The sequence below is a fragment of the Oncorhynchus nerka genome, linkage group LG3 (assembly GCF_034236695.1).
Source record: "Oncorhynchus nerka isolate Pitt River linkage group LG3, Oner_Uvic_2.0, whole genome shotgun sequence".
NCBI lineage: Eukaryota > Metazoa > Chordata > Actinopteri > Salmoniformes > Salmonidae > Oncorhynchus > Oncorhynchus nerka.
In genome coordinates, this window is record NC_088398.1 from 36,681,976 (window position 1) to 36,699,647 (window position 17,672).

The following is a 17,672-nucleotide window of genomic DNA, read 5'->3' on the forward strand; positions in this document are numbered from 1 at the left end:
TTATGCTAACTCGTGTTAGCCCCTAATGCTAATCACTAGTTAACTGGCTAAAAGTACTGAGGCCTAAATCAGCATGTTGTTTGTGCAACAGCATCTTCTAAATCAAAGAGGAACAGGCGAAGCATTAATATGTTGGCTATATGAATAAAGTTTTAATGTAGCTAAAGGTTATAGGGTCCCATAGGAAACACGGAACATCACTTTGGTTCCTAACCTGTCACAATAACTCGTCCATTGCATTTTAATTTGTTGTCATGTCAAACAACACTGTATTCAAAGTGCCCACTTACTTATATTCTAACTATATAATTATAATAAACATTATATTTCCATGATTCCAAAAGTTTACCCAAGTGTTTTTTTTTATCTAAATCACAATTGCAATATTTGGTTAAACATAAGGCCTAGTATTTTTGCCCATATCGTGGCAGTGTGAAAATGATCTCAAATGAGTGCAGGAAATGCAGAAATTGGTGGAAATGCAGGAAATGATTTTCGGTTGAAGTTGAATTGAACAGTTTAAAACAATCCGAATGGTGAAAGACCCATTTAAATAATTTTGAATATATGTGTTGCCACCCTAGGGTCACGCACTACTCATGAAGAAAATGTAGAACTTTTATTAATCAAAAACATAAAATACCGCCAAATACCGTCATACTGTCCAAAATTAGAAAAATACCATGATATGACATTTTGGCCACATCGCCCAGCCCTATTGTGAAAAATGTGCCACATGGTGAAGGTGGGGTGATGTTATGGGTAAGAATAAGCTATGGACAACGAACACAATTGCATTTTATCTATGGAAATTTGAATGCACAGAGATACTGTGACGAGATCCTGAGATCCATTGTTGTGCCATTCATCTACCGCCATCACATGTTTGCATGATAATGCACAACCCCATGTCGCACGGATCTGTACACAATCCTGGAAGCTGAAAATGTCCCAGGGTCTTTTATGGCCTGCATCACAAGACATGTCAACCATTGATTATGTTTGGGATGCTTTGGATCGACGTGTATGACAGCGTGTTCCAGACCCGCCAATATCCAGCAACTTCACATAGCCATTGAAGAGGAGTGGGACAACATTCCACAGGCCACAATCAACAGCCTGATCAACTCCATGTGAAGGAGGCCAATGGTGGTCAGAACCGATACTGAATGGTTTTCTGATCTACACCCCTACCGTTTTTTTAAGTTTTCTGTGACCAATAGAAACATCTGTATTCCCTGTCATGTGAAATCCATAGATTAGGGCCTAATGAATTTATTTAATTTGACTGATTTCCTTATATGAACTGTAACTCAGTAAAATCTTTGAAATTGTTGCATGTTTGGTATATTTTTTAGTTCAGTGTATATTTCAGTATTTGTGTGGGTATGATCTTAGCTATATCAGTCATGGTATAGCTATCTGTCAGTTAGTTAGGTTAAGTGTTGGACATCACCTTTGGTTGCATTGTATATGTGATATCTTTCCATTTTTATTTCTCTCAAGTGCTTTATAATGCTTAACTTGAAAGCCCAACATTGCAGTAGTATTCAATATCAAAATAGTTTAACTAATAAAAAACATGAGAAATCAGAAATAAGACTGGAAGCTATGCTACAGGAAGCTAAATCTCATTCCAAAATCCTGGGCATTAATATGGAGTTGGTCACCCCTTTGCTGATATAACAGCCTCCACTCTTCTGGGAAGGCTTTCCTCTAGACGTTGGAACAAAAGCATTGGTGAGACTGGGCACTGATGTTGAGCAATTAGGCCTGGCTCACAATCGGCGTTCCAATTCATCCCAAAGGTGTTCGATGGGGTTGAGGTCAGGGCTCTGTGCAAGCCAGTCAAGTTCTTCCACACTGATCTCGACAAAACATTTCTGTTTCGACCTCGCTTTGTGCCTGTGGGCATTGTCATGCTGAAACAGGAAAGGGCCTTCCCCAAACTGTTGCCGCAAAGTTGGAAGCAAAGCATTGTCTAGAATGGATTAGAATGGAACTAAGGGGCCTAGCCCAAACCATGAAAAACAGCCTTTCCTCCTCCACCAAACTTTACAGTTGGCACTTTGCATTGGGACAGGTAGCGTTCTTCTGGCATCTGCCAAACCAAGATTCATCCGTCGGACTGACAGATGGTGAAGCGTGATTCATCACTCCAGAGAATGCGTTTCCACTGCGCCAGAGTCCAATGGCGGCGAGCTTTCCACCACTCCAGCCGACGCTTAGCATTGCGCATTGGTGAGCTTAGGCTTGTGTGTGGCTGCTCGGCCGTGGAAACCCATTTCATGAAGCTCCCGACAAACAGTTATTATGCCGACGTTGCTTCCAGAGGCAGTTTGGAACTTGGTAGTGAGTGTTGCAACCAAGGACAGGCTATTTTTTACGCTTTACACGCTTCAGCACTCGGCGGTCTTGTTCTGTGAGCTTGTGTGGCCTACCACTTCGCGGCTGAGCCGTTGTTGCTCTTAGATGTTTCCACTTCACAATAACAGCACTTAAAGTTCACTGGGGCAGGTCTAGCAGGGCAGACATTTGACGAACTGACTTCTTGGAAAGGTGGCATGCTATGACTGTGCCACTTTGAAAGTCACTGAGCTCTTCAGTAAGGCTGTTCTGCTGTCCATGTTTGTCTATGGAGATTTCATGGCTGTGCGCTCAATTTTATACACCTGTCAGCAACGGTTGTGGCTGAAATAGCCGAATCCACTAATTTGAAGGGGTGTCTACACACTTTTGGTCATGTATTGTATATACAGGTATTGTATATACAGGTTTTCCTCTAGGATTTTGCTTGTGCTTTGCTCTATTCTGTTTATTTTCATCCTAAAAACACTCCCTGGTCCTTGCCAATGACAAGCATACCTATAACGTGATGCACCCACCACCATGCTTAAAAATATGAAGAGTGGTCCTCAGTGATGTGTTCAGTTGGATTTGCCCAAAACATAACGCATTTTATATTCTGGACATACATTTTTTTGCCACATTTTTGGCAGATTTACTTTAGTGCCTTATTGCAAACAGGATGCATGTTTTGGAATATTTGTATTCTATACAGGCTTCCTTCTTTTCACTCTGTCGTTTAGGTTAGTACAGCTTCTACCCCCGATAAGACTCCTGAACAGCTAATCAAATGCCCCCCCACCCCACACCCCCTCTTTTAAGCTGCTGCTGCTCTCTGTTTATTATGTTTCCATAGTCACTTGAATTTTTACCTACATGTACATATTACCTCAATTACCTCAACTAACCTGTGCCCCCGCACATTGACTCTGTATCGGTACCCCCTGTATATAGCCTTGCTACTGTTATTTTACTGCTGCTAATGAAAGGCCTAATTAATAAATTATTAATTTATTATACTTATCTATTTTTTTACTTAACACTTATTTTTCTTATAGCTGCATTGTTAGTTAAGTAAGCATTTCACTGTAAGGTCTTCACCTGTTGTATTCGGCACATGTGACAAATTTGATTTGATTTATTGTGGAGTAAGTACAATGTTGTTGATCCATCCTCAGTTTTCTCCTATCACAGCCATTACACTCTAACTGTTTTAATGTCAATATTGGCCTCATTGTGAAATCCCTGAGCAGTTTCCTTCCTCCCCTGCAACTGAGTTAGGAAGGACACCTGTATCTTTGTAGTGACTGGGTGTATTGATACACCATCCAAAGTGTAATTAATAACTTCACCATGCTCAAAGGGATAATTATTGTCTACTTTTTGTTTTTACCAATCTACCAATAGGTGCCCTTCTTTGCGAGGCATTGGAAAACCTCCCTGGTCTTTGTGTTTGAAATTCACAGCTCGACTGAGGGACCTTACAGATAATTGTATGTGTGGGGTACAGAGATGAGGTAGTCATTATAAAATCATGTTAAAACGCTAATATTGCACAAAGAGTGAGTTCATTCAACTTAAGTGACTTGTTAAGTACATTTTTACTCTTGAACTTTAGTGTTGCCATAACAAAGTGGTGAATAACTTATTGATTCAAGACATGTCAGATTTTCATTATTAATGAAGTTGTAAACATTTTTAAAACACATTTCCACTTTGACATTATGGGGTATTTTGTGTCATCCAATGACACAAAATATAAATGTAATCCATTTCAAATTTAGGCTGTAACACAACAAAATGTGCAACAAGTCAAGGAGTATGAATACCTTCTGAAGACGCTGTATATGGAGTCAGAAATAACAACACTTTGTATTTTCTTAAATAAACAAAAAATAACTACAGTAACTGTTGGCATTTCAGTTTCCCTCTGAACTGAAACCGAACCGTGCCATGACCCCAAAACCGCAATACCTACTGAACCGTTACACCCTAGCCATCGGGGGTATCTTGTCAGAAAGCCATGTTTCAGAAAAACAGAATATTGCATTTACAAGAGTCTCTTTGAGGGAAGTGGTTGCCGGTTTTCTCCTCTCCTTAGTCTTACCAGGACGCCTTTTTTTCGACTGTGTTTCCTCTTTTGTAGCCCGAAGATTTGGTCAGAGGAGATGAATCGAAGCCCAGGTAGATGAATCGAAGTTGATGCCGGAATTTTGTTTATTAACTGCCGATGTTCAAAAGTTTTTGTTAATCATAAGAAATAATAGCAGGCACATTTCGAGCAAAAAAAGTAAAGATAAATGCCAAAATAATCACAAAATAGCAAAGTCGAGTTGGAGCACGCAAAAGACGGAAGACATACAGTACGGTGCCATGTCTCTTATTGTGTATCAGATGTTAGGGTTATTTATACAATAGATAGATGCATTGTAGCGGTTGGTCATACAGAGGCTTTAAAGTAGTGATGGCATTTGAGTTCCTTCCGTAGTGATGTATATGTGAATATTTACATGGTGTTTTTCACAACTCCAACTCCTGCTCAGAGAATAACCTACCAAAGTATAATATGATCAGAACACACAAACTTGGCCACTACATACACTTCATTCAGCAAAAAAGAAATGCTCCGAACCACCTCATCAAGACGGCTCAAAAGAGATGGGAATCAGGAGAAGAAGAGAAAAAGTTGAGGCTTCGAAAATGAAAATCCTGTACTTACTGTGGGAATTTAATTATATAATGTCTTCTCCTCACGACACTCTGCCCTACTTACTCCACTGTGGCTCCCTGAGTAGGCGAAAGGCTGATATGCATGCCTTGTCTTATTTCACCAAAGGTATGTGGTTTATAATGAATGTGATTTCAGACAAAGGAGGCTCAGCCCTTTACTCTTCTGTTTCTTTTTTCCCCTTCTCATCCACTACTGCCATGAATTTCATTAGCCTCATGTCGCCTCGTGCAGTCACTGACTTTTCTGAAAAGACAGAATTTTCCAAACATAGTTTGATTTTGGCAAGGCGATGAATCTGTTGCGAGGCTGAATAGGACCTAGTGTGCCGTCTTTAATGCCCTTTTGAGCAAGGATGTGCCATTCTCCCATCTGTAGAGCTTTACCGCAGTTCTTTCTGTATCGAAGTTTCGCCAGACCAACCCAGTCAACCCACACAACCATTTCATGCAGCCACACATTTTCTCCAACGCTGCTTGGTTGCTTTATGATTCATTAATATTTTTTAATTTAACGACGGTCCTTTTTTTCAGAAATGTTTTTATTTTATCTTTAGTGTTCGCCTTCAATCCAACACAAAATAATGTATTGCAAAGTAATTTGTCACAGAAAGCACAACAAAACGCTTAAGCGCGTGTGTCGTATTTGAGATTTGATTAGTCTCTTTTGTGTTCCCCGACTGGTGGTTAGAGGATAATCAATAGCTGATTATCATCAGGATTAGGCCAGATGTAATAGTTTTGCGTGCGGTGTGAATAACAAACATTTTGTTGATTTTCCAGGCAAACCCTTGCATGCAATATAATAAATCACAAGAAGTAAGCCTAAACGAGATGCTCCTACTGTGGCAGTGTTATACAGATAGGGAAGGACATCTAATTGTGGGAAGTGATGCATGGAAAGCAAGGACTTTGCCACCCAGGAGGGCCAAGATAAATAGGCTACCTGCTCACATTTGGATTATGCCTTCTATGATTATTCCTAAAATCTCAAGTTTGTTAGTTTTGTGGCCTAGGATGATCAAGCAGTGTAAGCATATATATACCGCTGCATGGGTTTGTTTACATCCCACTGCTATTTTAGCACATTCTCTCCTCTATCTTTCCTCTGTATCTATCCTATCCAATCAACATCAAAAAAACATGTTTGGCAGTTTTGATACTTAAAAAGTGTATAAAGGGGTCTGAAATCAGTGTCCATGTTCCATGCAATATGTGTTGTGTGTCTGGCTGTAGGTCTACAGTACATTCGGAAAGTATTCAGACCCCTTGACTTTTTCCACATTTTGTTACATTACAGTCTTATTCTAAAATTTATTTAATTGGTTTTTCCCCTCATCAATTTACACACAATACCCCATAATAACAATGCAAAAACAGGTGGATTAGACATTTTTGCTACTTTATTACAATTAAAAAACTGAAATTTCACATTTACATATTCATATTTAGTATTTGGGGAGTTTCTCCCATTCTTCTCTGCAGATCCTCTCAAGCTCTGTCAGGTTGGATGGGGAGCGTCGCTGCACAGCTATTTTCAGGTCTCTCGAGATGTTGGATCATTGCCCTGTTGGTAGTTGAACCTTCGCCCCAGTCTGAGGTCCTAAGCACTCTAGAGCAGGTTCTTGTCAAGGATCTCCCTGAACAAGGCCCTACTTTTCTCCGTTCATCTTTCCCTCAATCCTAATTAGTCCTCCAGTCCTTGCCGCTGAAAAACATCCCACAGTATTTTGCTGCCACCACCATGCTTCACCGTAGGGATGGTGCCAGGTTTCCTCCAGACATAACATTTGACATTCAGGCCAAAAAGTTCAATCTTGGTTTCTCATGGTCTGAGAGTATTTGGGCAAACTCCAAGCGAGCTGTCATGTGCCTTTTACTGAGAAGTGGTTTCCATCTGGCCACTCTACCATAAAGTTCTAATTTGTGGAGTGCTGCAGAGATGGTTGTCCTTCTGGAAGGTTCTCCCATCTCCACAGAGGAACTCTGGTGCCCTGTCAGACTGACCGTCAGGTTTATGGTCACCTCCCTGAAGAAGGCCCTTCTCCCCCGATTGCTCAGTTTGGCCGGGCGGTCAGCTCTAGGAAGAGTCGTTGTGGTTCCAAACTTCCTCCATTTTTGAGAATGATGGAGGCCACTGTGTTCTTGGGGACCTTCAATGCTGCACACATTTTTTGGTACCCTTCCCCAGATCTGTGCCTCGACACAATACTGTCTCGGAGATATACGGACAATTCCTTTGACATCATGGCTTGGTTTTGCTCTGACATGCACTGTTAACTGTGGAACCTTATATAGACAGGTGTGTGCCTTCCCAAATCACGTCTATTCAAATGAATTTACCACAGGTGGACTCTAAGTTGTAGAGACATTTCAAGGATGATCAATGAAAACAGGATGCACCTGAACTCAATTTCGAGTCTCTTCGCAAAGGGTCTGAATACTTATGTAAATAAGGTTTTCCTGTGTTTAATTTGTAATAATTTTGTTTTCGCTTTGTCATTATGGGCTATTGTGTGTAGATTGATGAGGAAAAACATTTATTTAATCAATTTTAGAATAAGGCTGTAACGCAACAAAATGTAGAAAAAGTCAAGGGGTCTGAATACTTTCCAAATGCACCGTATGTGCTCCTGACAAACTTTGTTTTTGGGGTGAACTAAGCCCATATTTTTTTACTACTTTGTGTCCCAAAAGGGTGTTACAAATGTGTGCTTGTAATGTGAGAAGAGTTTACCCACACACATCCCAGTGAAAAACGCTGCATAAATGCAATCCATTATTTTCCCCTTCTTTCTTTAGGGTTCAACCTCATCTGAAGAAGTGTTTCGAGGGCATCAACGACGTGGTGTTCACAGAAGTGCTGGACATTACCCACATGAAGAGCAGCGAGGGAGAGGTGGTGGAGCTCCTAGATATAATCTCCACCTCCAAGGCCCGCGGCCAGGTGGAGAAATGGCTCCTAGAGCTAGAGATGGGTATGATCAGCTCCCTGCATAAGGTACAGTAACAGTACTTATGGCAACTCCATTGATCGTCAAACAAGAGATCTAATATCAGTGTCTAAGGTCTGCTTAAAAATATGATTTATTAGGTAAATTGGATATCTGACCCTGGACAAGTATTTTGAGAGATAATGTACAGTATCATTAACACCCACAATACAGTGTACCATGGACTGGCTAGGGAATCAGTTGGACGAGATGGAATCTACGGAGACAGAATTTTCTTAAGCCGTCAGAAATTATTAGAAGTAAAAAGTACTTGGGGAATTACTCTTGATCAAATTAAACCTGAAGATTTAACTATTTTTGCCATATAAAGGATTCAGATCTAAGTGAATACAGTAGATTTTGGTGCAAATTATTTGAAGAGACTTATTTTTCAAGAACAATTTTCTCCCATTTTTTTTGTAAAAAGAAAATAAGTTGAAAAATATTTTTCACAACTCAGTGGCCTTGTAGTTAGTGTCCGCCCTGAGATTGGAAGGTTGGGAGTTCGATCCCAGCCTGAGTCATACCAAAGATTGTAAAAAGTAGGACCCGATGGGTCTCTTCTTGGCACTCAGCATTAAGGAGATAGATTGGGGGTAAGGCCCTGTGATAGGATCCTTGTACTTGGACATAACATTTGCCTCACACTACAGAAACGGGATATAGGCTTCTTACCTAGGCCATACAAACTTTATTTACTCTTTAATGGATTACATTTTTGGAAAAGTGAGGCGAGCGAGAGAATACAAATGAAACACAATTTTTTTAAATACAATTATTTGCCTATTTAAGATTTCTCTGTTTTTCGTACGATGTACCCAATGACTAATGAAAACTTGCTATGTCCTCATTGTGATTTTACAAAGGTGTTTCATACGTCTTATTTATACACTTTTGTAATATTTATGAAATGCATATTGATATATTTGGTAGCACTTATGTTTTTCCCTTTGCCTTCAACCCCATTCGATGTGTAGAACGGATGTGGGAGGGGCTAGGTCTACATAAGGGTGCAAATTTGAAAAAAATTCACAAAAGCTCTGACGAAGGCCATGAGGCCGATATGTAAGCTTATTAAATATCAGTAATACTATCAAGAGCAGTGTGCAGCCACATAATCCAAAAGGAAGGCTACAGCTATATATATATTCATAATATTCATATGAATCGTTAAAATGTATTTATTTTATTTTTGAGAAATGTTATGCAGAAAATCTACTTTGATAGGCCTTTACTCGTGGCAATACGAGGGGCGGCAGGTAGCCTAGTGGTTAGAGCGTTGGACTAGTAACCAAATGGTTCCAAGATCAAATCCCAAGCTGAAAATAATAATTTGTTCTTAACTGACTTGCCTAGTTAAATAAAGGTAAAATAAAATACACATTCTCTCCTAATTACAGTGTTGTTTTGATAATTATTTTCATATCCAATGGTTGTGTGCCCCAGGTGATTGGGGAGGCCATTGAGGCATACCCCAAGGACCTGAGGATCAACTGGGTGCGCACCTGGCCCGGCCAGACGGTGCTGTGTGTTTCCCAGGTGTACTGGACCAAAGACATTCACGCGGCCATCGTCTCAGGGCAGAAGGTACAAGGCCAAACTACATTGGAAAGAGTTTACCTTATATTATATAATATAATATCTGCAGATGAAAACTAGCTAGCTGGCTTAATCTGGCACATTTTATTGATGTGCATTATCACTGTCAAATAAATACAGAAATATGGAAATATAGGCTGCTGTCATGCTGCAGAACAAATTAAGTGCTATCTCACACCTAACTGAGGAAGAACCACTTGACGAGCACTGGACCATGTTAAGAAAAACCTGGTGTGTGTGTGTGTGTGTGTGTGTGTGTGTGTGTGTGTGTGTGTGTGTGTGTGTGTGTGTGTGTGTGTGTGTGTGTGTGTGTGTGTGTGTGTGTGTGTGTGTGTGTGTGTGCGTGCGCGCGTGTGTGTAAAAGCCTGCACAGATTACTGAGAGTGCATGGGTCATCATATGACCCTATGATTGACATATATTTCCCTGTCAAACCAGTGATGTCTCCCTTTTGTTTTGCAGGCCCTGGATGTCTACCTGCAGCAGAACAACAGTCAGATCGATGACATTGTGATGCTGGTGCGCGGGAAACTGTCCAAGCAGAACCGGGTCACCCTGGGTGCTCTGGTGGTACAGGACGTCCACGCCCGAGATGTGCTAGCCACACTGGTCCAGAAAGGCATCAGGGACGAGACTGACTTTGAGTGGCTCAGTCAGCTACGCTACTACTGGGTGGTAAGTGTGTGTGCATGTGTTTTTTTGGGGTGTGTATGTGTGCATGCATGCATGTTTTGTGTCTTATGTATTTTACCTTTGGCTCCATTAAGTACTAACTGACCAGGTTTGTGTTGACTTGACCTCTATATATACAGGAAGACCGTCTCCAGACTAAGATGATCAACGCCGGCCTTGCTTATGGTTACGAGTATCTGGGGAACACACCACGCCTGGTCATCACTCCACTTACTGACCGCTGCTACAGGTATGGACCACTAATACTCACCGCACTCATTGGCAAGTCAGGACCCTCGACATGCTGATGTGCTGCGATTGTAATGCAATGCCCTCAAATCAGACCTAAGTACTATGTGAAATCTATATGAAATCTTTCACGCGACTTGGTCTAGAAGGATTAGAGTGCCAAGGGTGCGGGGTTTGCACTTCTTGTGACAATTCTATTGGTTCCATTGTGCCAGGCAGGCACAATCATGCATAGATAAAGTATTTGAAATGATTTCAAATAGCATTTGAACACAGCTCTGCCGCTTCTCCTACAGAACACTGTTTGGGGCCCTGCACTTATACTTGGGAGGGGCCCCTGAAGGTCCCGCAGGTACAGGGAAGACTGAGACCACCAAGGATCTGGCCAAGGCTGTGGCCAAGCAATGTGTTGTCTTCAACTGCTCCGACGGCTTGGATTACATCGCCCTGGGGAAGTTCTTCAAGGTGGGCATATCCCTCTAGCGTGGTAAAACCTGAGTGAACCAGACACTCACCATTGATAAGTGAAGTGAAACAATGGTGTGTGCAGCGTTCAGTCATGTTTAACCAGGCTAAGATCCCTCACACCCACTCTTACTGTAGGGCTCAGCTTCTAGTTGGCATGGCTCTATTGATGAATGGCCTATGCTCATCAATACAGTTTTTAAATGATGATAAACGTTCCAGTTTTAAAATCTTGTATTGTAGAACAGCTGATTAAAGATATGAGATGCAGGGCTGATACCGTTTCCATGGTAACAGTGACACTTTTTGGAATGGTGTGATGAAACTTTGCAGCAAACCAGTATCTTGAAATACATGCACCACAAACAGGGCACATGTGTAACGGCTAGCTAGCTAGCTGCTTGGCTAAATACAGAACATCAGCACACTGTTCTTTGATTGGCTAAACAAATCTGTCTCTTTTGGCATGTTACATCTTGGAAACTCCAGCAGCTGACATGAGACTTTCTGAAACTACATCGTTTAGATCAAGCAAACTTCATAAAACCATCTTGTCTTGGCTGTTAGATCTGTACCGGGCTTTATAGGCATTCCGTGAGGCAGTTATTTACTCAAATATGATGATAACATTTTATAAAAACTGCTTAACAGAATTGTATACTTTTTTTTGACCCAATGCAGGACATTGTGATTCAGGCCACTTATATAAGAGCTTAGATGATTTTTAAGAGGGTCCTTTTGGTTTTTCCTCTTTAATTTAATTCAAGTTTTAACTCAACACTTCTCTGCCCACATGAATTTGGACCGACAAATTCTTAATATCCACACTTGACACATTGTTCGAACAATACTGATGGAGCCATGCAGTACAATACAGATATTGTGTTTTGGGTGGCCTGCACATTGAGACTTTTAGCCTTGAGTTAAAGATTTTGGGGAAACATTTAACTGATAGCTAACATTCCCAAGGTTGAGTGCTCTCCTGTTGTCCATGATGGGTACTAAGACATAGGCTACTACTGAACCTCCTAAAGAACTTGTGCGGAAGCAAGATGGATATCACAACGATGCCTTGGCAACCACAAGTGGTCCAAGTTACGCTGTGTGTATGTGTCTGTTTCAGCTGTTTCAATTTGAAGCTGGTGGACAAAACCGAAAGCAAAAGACTCAAACACTAAACTTGAGGGAAGGGGGGACAGTTGTTTGAATTGAGGCTGTGTTGTTGCAAATTGCCTAGTTTCCACAAGGGGGCTTCATTTTACATATAACTCCTTTAAATTACAAATGCCAAGGTATTTATATGAGTGGAGTCACTTAATTTGTGCTCCATTCAAAGTGCAAATATGTACGTCTGTGATGCCAGTGCTGTGGGCTTTAGAAAAAAACATATATTTAGTTTTATCTGCATTCAGTACCTGTTTCAGGTCAATAAGTGAGTTTTGTATGACATTTAAAAGCAGTTTGTAGATCAGCACAGTGTCATCAGCATAAAGGTATACAGTTCTTCACTTAGGAACCAATATCGTTAATATACAATGTGAGTAGTACTGGCCCTAGAATAGACCCCTGAGGTACTCATTTTGTGACCTTGAGGAATCATTTCAGCAACTATACATTGAGATCTATCAGTTAGGTCATTATTGAACCAGTTGCAGGCATTTTGATAAAGTCCGACAGAGGACAACCAAGGCAACAAATGTGAGTGATCCAAAGTATCAAAGGCTTTAGATCTTTAACCTGTCTAGGACTGGGAACCCCGTTCCGCTAGCGGAACCCCTCGCCAACAGCCAATGAAATTGTAGGGCGCCAAATACAAATCAATAGAAATTTCATAAATCACATTTCTCAAACATACAAGTATTAGGCACCATTTTAAAGATAAAATTCTCATTCATCCATCCAGCCACAGTGTCTGATTTAAAAAATGCTTTACAGCGAAAGCTCCACAAACAATTATGTTAGGTCACCACCAACACAGAAAAACCCAGCCATTTATCCAGCCAAAGAGAGGAGTCACAAAAAGTACAAATAGAGATAAAATGAATCACTAACCTTTGATGATATTCATCAGATGACACTCATAGGACTTCATGTTACACAATACATGTATGTTTAGTTCGGTAAAGTTCATATTTATATCCAAAAATCTTATTTTACATTGGCTTGTTATGTTCAGTAGTTCCAAAACATGCAATGATATTGCAGAGAGCCATATGAATTCACAGAAATACTCATTATAAACATTGATGAAAATTCAAGTGTTATGCATGGAACTTTAGATACACTTCTCCTTAATCCAACCGCTGTGTCAGATTTACGGAAAAAGCATAATCTGAGAACGGCGCTCAGAGCCCAAACCAGAAAAAATAAATATCCGCCATCTTGCGCAGTCAACATTAGTCATCAATAGCATTATAAATATTCACTTACATTTGATGATCTTCATCAGAATGCACTCCCAGGAATCGCAGTTCCACAATAAATGTTTGTTTTGTTCGATAATGTCCATAATTTATGTCCATTTATGTCCAAATAGCTTCTTTTGTTAGGGCGTTTGGTAAACAAATCCAACAGCGCATTCAGGTCCAGTCGGATGAAAGGTTCAAAAAGTTATATTACAGGTCAAAGAAACTTGTCAAACTAAGTATAGAATCAATCTTTAGGATGTTTTTATCATAAATGTTCAATAATGTTCCAGCCGGAGAATTCCATTGTCTGTAGAAAAGCAATGGAACGAGAGATACCTCTCATGTGAAATGCGCATGACTGAGATAGAGGCTGCTGGCAGACCCCTTAGTCAAACAGCTCCCATCCAGCCCCCCTTCACAGGAGAAGCCTGAAACAACGTTGTAAAGACGGTTGACATCTAGTGGAAGCCTTAGGAAGTGCAAAATAACACATATCCAACTGTGAATTCATTAGGGGCTGAGTTCAAAAACTTCAGATTTCCCACTTCCTGTTTGGATTTTTTCTCAGGTTTTTGCCTGCCATATGAGTTCTGTTATACTCACAGACATCATTCAAACAGTTTTACAAACTTCAGAGTGTTTTCTATCCAATACCAATAATAATATGCATATATTAGCATCTGGGACTGAGTAGGAGGCAGTTCACTCTGGGCATGCTATTCATCCAAAAGTGAAAATGCTGCCCCCTATCCCAAAGAAGTTAAACGTTGCTTTTTAGAGAGCATACAATAACATTGACTAAGGGATGCAGCTGAGATGGTACTATGTCCCTGTCTAAATCCTGATTGACATATGTTTAGTATACATTTCCTAGATGTGCATAAATGAGTTTACTAAAATAATAACATTTTACTTACTTGTTTCAAATGTAATTCTCTATTTGAGGTGGATGTGCTTGCTTCTCTAGTCATATCTCTTGTTGCTTGGCAGGGTTTGCTGTCCTGTGGAGCCTGGGCCTGCTTCGACGAGTTCAACCGCATTGACCTGGAGGTTCTATCAGTGGTAGCCCAGCAGATTCTCACCATACAGAGAGGTGTGTGTTAGAGAGTCCCATAGTGTGTGTGTGTGTGTGTGTGTGTGAGAGAGAGAGAAATTCCCCATAATTTACACATTCACACACCATACAGCTGTGTGTGTCCATTAAAGACAGATTCTCAACATACAGAGAGTTGTGTGTGTGTGAGACGCCATAATACGCATTCTCACACCATACAAAGAGGTGTTTAGGTGTATAGTTCAACTGTTAGTACTTCAACTATTGCGCATTTGGCCACATGTTCTTACTTGTCGCTAGCATGGTCAGTCAATGGCACTGATCAAATGTAGTCCCGGTCTCTGTAATATAATAATAATGGTATATGCCATTTAGCAGGCACTTTTATCCAAAGTGACTGGCAGTCAAGCGTGCATACATTACAATCCATTACGTTACAATGCATACATTTTCTCTCTTAGGTATTACTTCCCATGCTGAAATGCTGCTGTTTGAGGGGACGGAGCTAAAGCTAAACCCCTCCTGTGCTGTGTTCATCACCATGAACCCAGGATACGCCGGTCGCTCTGAACTGCCAGACAACCTAAAGGTACCCGTGCTAAATGCACTGGCATCACAGACGTACATGCTATTATTATCTGAGATCACATTAGCACAAGCCTCAGTGACTGTACCCAAGAGCCATCTGGTTGTACGGGATCACATGATGGCACTCATGACATAGGTTACATCCCAAGTGGCACCCTATTCCCTACATAGTGTACTACTTTTGTTTGACCAGAGCCCATAGGGTTGTAATGCACTATGTACGGAGTAAGGTATCATTTGGGAGGCAGGCACAATTTTGGTGGGTTGTTTCCTTTCTCTAGGCTCTCTTCAGGACGGTGGCCATGATGGTCCCGGACTACGCCATGATATCTGAGATTGTGCTCTACTCTTGTGGGTTTGTGACTGCCCGGCCACTGTCGGTGAAGATCGTAGCTACCTACAGGCTGTGTTCAGAACAGCTGTCCATGCAGCACCACTACGACTACGGCATGAGGGCCGTCAAGTCTGTCCTGACCGCCGCCGGGAACCTGAAGGTACCTGTCACAAGTCATCACATTGACTCTTTGCCCATGTCATTCAGGTCCCTACAGTGTACCCACAATAAGTGATTACCTCTGGCCTCTAAGTTCCCACAATGTTCACCTCTACGGCAGTGTTTCTTAATCCTGTTCCTGTGAACCCAAAAGACTACACAACTGCTTCCACTAATCAACTCATCATTAAACCTTTAATATGTGGAATCAGGTGTGTAGTGCTAGGGCAAAAAAAAGAACATACATACCTACAGGCCCCACAATGTACCCACATTTATCCTTTGCTCCTTTCCTCTCACTTTCACGAATGTGATGTTTTTTTTATATTGCTAGATCAATTAGACAAAAGGGGACATTATTAATAACACTTGTTGTTAGTAATGGGACAATTTGTCCTCTCAAACCAGGTTGTCATTGTCTGAAGTTGAATATGAAGTTGAACATTACTCTTTGCAGCCACATTAGATTGAAATAGTTTCTTTTGACATTGTGATGACAATGAGAAATTGGGGCGTTCGTTCCTAACACGCAATGACATAGCAGAGTACAATGAAGACAGAACCTGGAAGATCGACTTTCAAAGATAAAGATCTGAACCCAGAACCAGGTTCCCCATATAAATAGAACATATTCTTTCCCAGGCTCTAAGTGTTGTTTTCGGTGCGCCGCAATGCATTAATGTAATTTTTACATCAATTTCAGCACTGCCGCCTCCAGGACTTTACCCTGTCGCCTCTTTCAAAATTACTTTTGGAAAATAGTGGCTTGCATTTAGCCCCTGAGCTAAAGCGGCAAATACCACTGAAGACTCCCTCGTCTGAAAGAGAACGCGTGTCAGTGCACTCAAAGGCTCCTGAATGATGCCTTTCCCCACAAGGCCCAAATGTGTCTCCCTCTCATTATGTATCTACCTCTTCACACCATTATCTCTCTCTCTCTCTCTCTCTCTCTCTCTCTCTCTCTCTCTCTCTCTCTCTCTCTCTCTCTCACGTGTCACAGCTGAAGTATCCTGATGAAAATGAAGACATCCTGTTGCTTAGGTCCATCATTGACGTCAACCTGCCCAAGTTCCTGGCTCATGATCTACCGCTCTTTGGGGTGAGATAGTTTGCAAAGTCACTTCCTGACAATATAAACTCAGCAAAAAAACTATCATCCTCTCACTGTCAACTGCGTTTATTTTCAGCAAACTTAACATGTGTTAATAATTGTATGAACATAACAAGATTCAACAACTGAGACATAAACTGAATGGGACTAACAGAAATTGAATAATGTGTCCCTGAACAAAGGGCGGGGGTTAAAATCAAAAGTAACAGCCTGGTGTGGCCACCAGCTGCATTAAGTACTGTAGTGCATCACCTCCTCATGGACTGCACCAGATTTGCTAGTTCTTGCTGTGAGATGTTAACCCACCCCTATACGTGTGCATCTTCCCAGGGCATCACCTCTGATCTGTTCCCCGGGGTCAAACTCCCCAAACCGGACTATCGTCTCCTGCTGGAGGCCATCAAAGAGAACAGCGATAAGATGAACCTGCAGGTGACAGACTTCTTCGCAGAGAAGATCCTGCAGATCTTTGAGATGATGATCGTGCGCCACGGCTTTATGCTGGTGGGGGAGCCCTTTGGTGGGAAGACGTGCGCCTACCGGGTGCTGGCAGCAGCCCTACAAGACATCTGTGAGAAGGTAACTTTCACTTCTTACATACAGATGCCATATCTTCTTTTGATCATCCTGCTGCTGCAGGATAATTTTCCTGCTGTGTGAAACTGGATCGAATTAAGATATGGCATTTTAGTTCAATTCTGTGTCTAAAACCCCTTTAAAGGCTTTGGCTGGGGGACAGTATTGAGTAGCTTGGATGAATTAGGTGCCCAGAGTAACCTGCCTGCTCCTCAGTCCCAGTTGCTAATATATGCATATTATTAGTATATTTGCATAGAAACTCTGAAGTTTCTAAAACTGTTTGAATGATGTTATTTCTGACTTCTGTTGACTCGAACATGGCGGATATATTTATTTGTTGTCTGAGCGCCGTACTCAGATTATTTGCTTTTTCCGTAAAGCTTTTTTG

At 41.2% G+C, this 17,672-nt stretch overlaps 1 protein-coding gene across 1 annotated transcript in view; it reads left to right on the forward strand.

Moving 5' to 3' along the window:
- dnah7 (dynein, axonemal, heavy chain 7) overlaps positions 1-17,672 on the forward strand; it is a 230,345-nt gene that overhangs the window by 66,486 nt on the left and 146,187 nt on the right. Inside the window, exons 21-30 of the mRNA XM_029630984.2 lie at positions 7,876-8,074; positions 9,513-9,653; positions 10,128-10,340; positions 10,478-10,587; positions 10,883-11,051; positions 14,450-14,552; positions 14,975-15,102; positions 15,383-15,595; positions 16,595-16,693; positions 17,036-17,284. Coding sequence (XP_029486844.2) covers positions 7,876-8,074; positions 9,513-9,653; positions 10,128-10,340; positions 10,478-10,587; positions 10,883-11,051; positions 14,450-14,552; positions 14,975-15,102; positions 15,383-15,595; positions 16,595-16,693; positions 17,036-17,284 — 1,624 coding nt within the window. The remainder of the gene's footprint in view (positions 1-7,875; positions 8,075-9,512; positions 9,654-10,127; positions 10,341-10,477; positions 10,588-10,882; positions 11,052-14,449; positions 14,553-14,974; positions 15,103-15,382; positions 15,596-16,594; positions 16,694-17,035; positions 17,285-17,672) is intronic.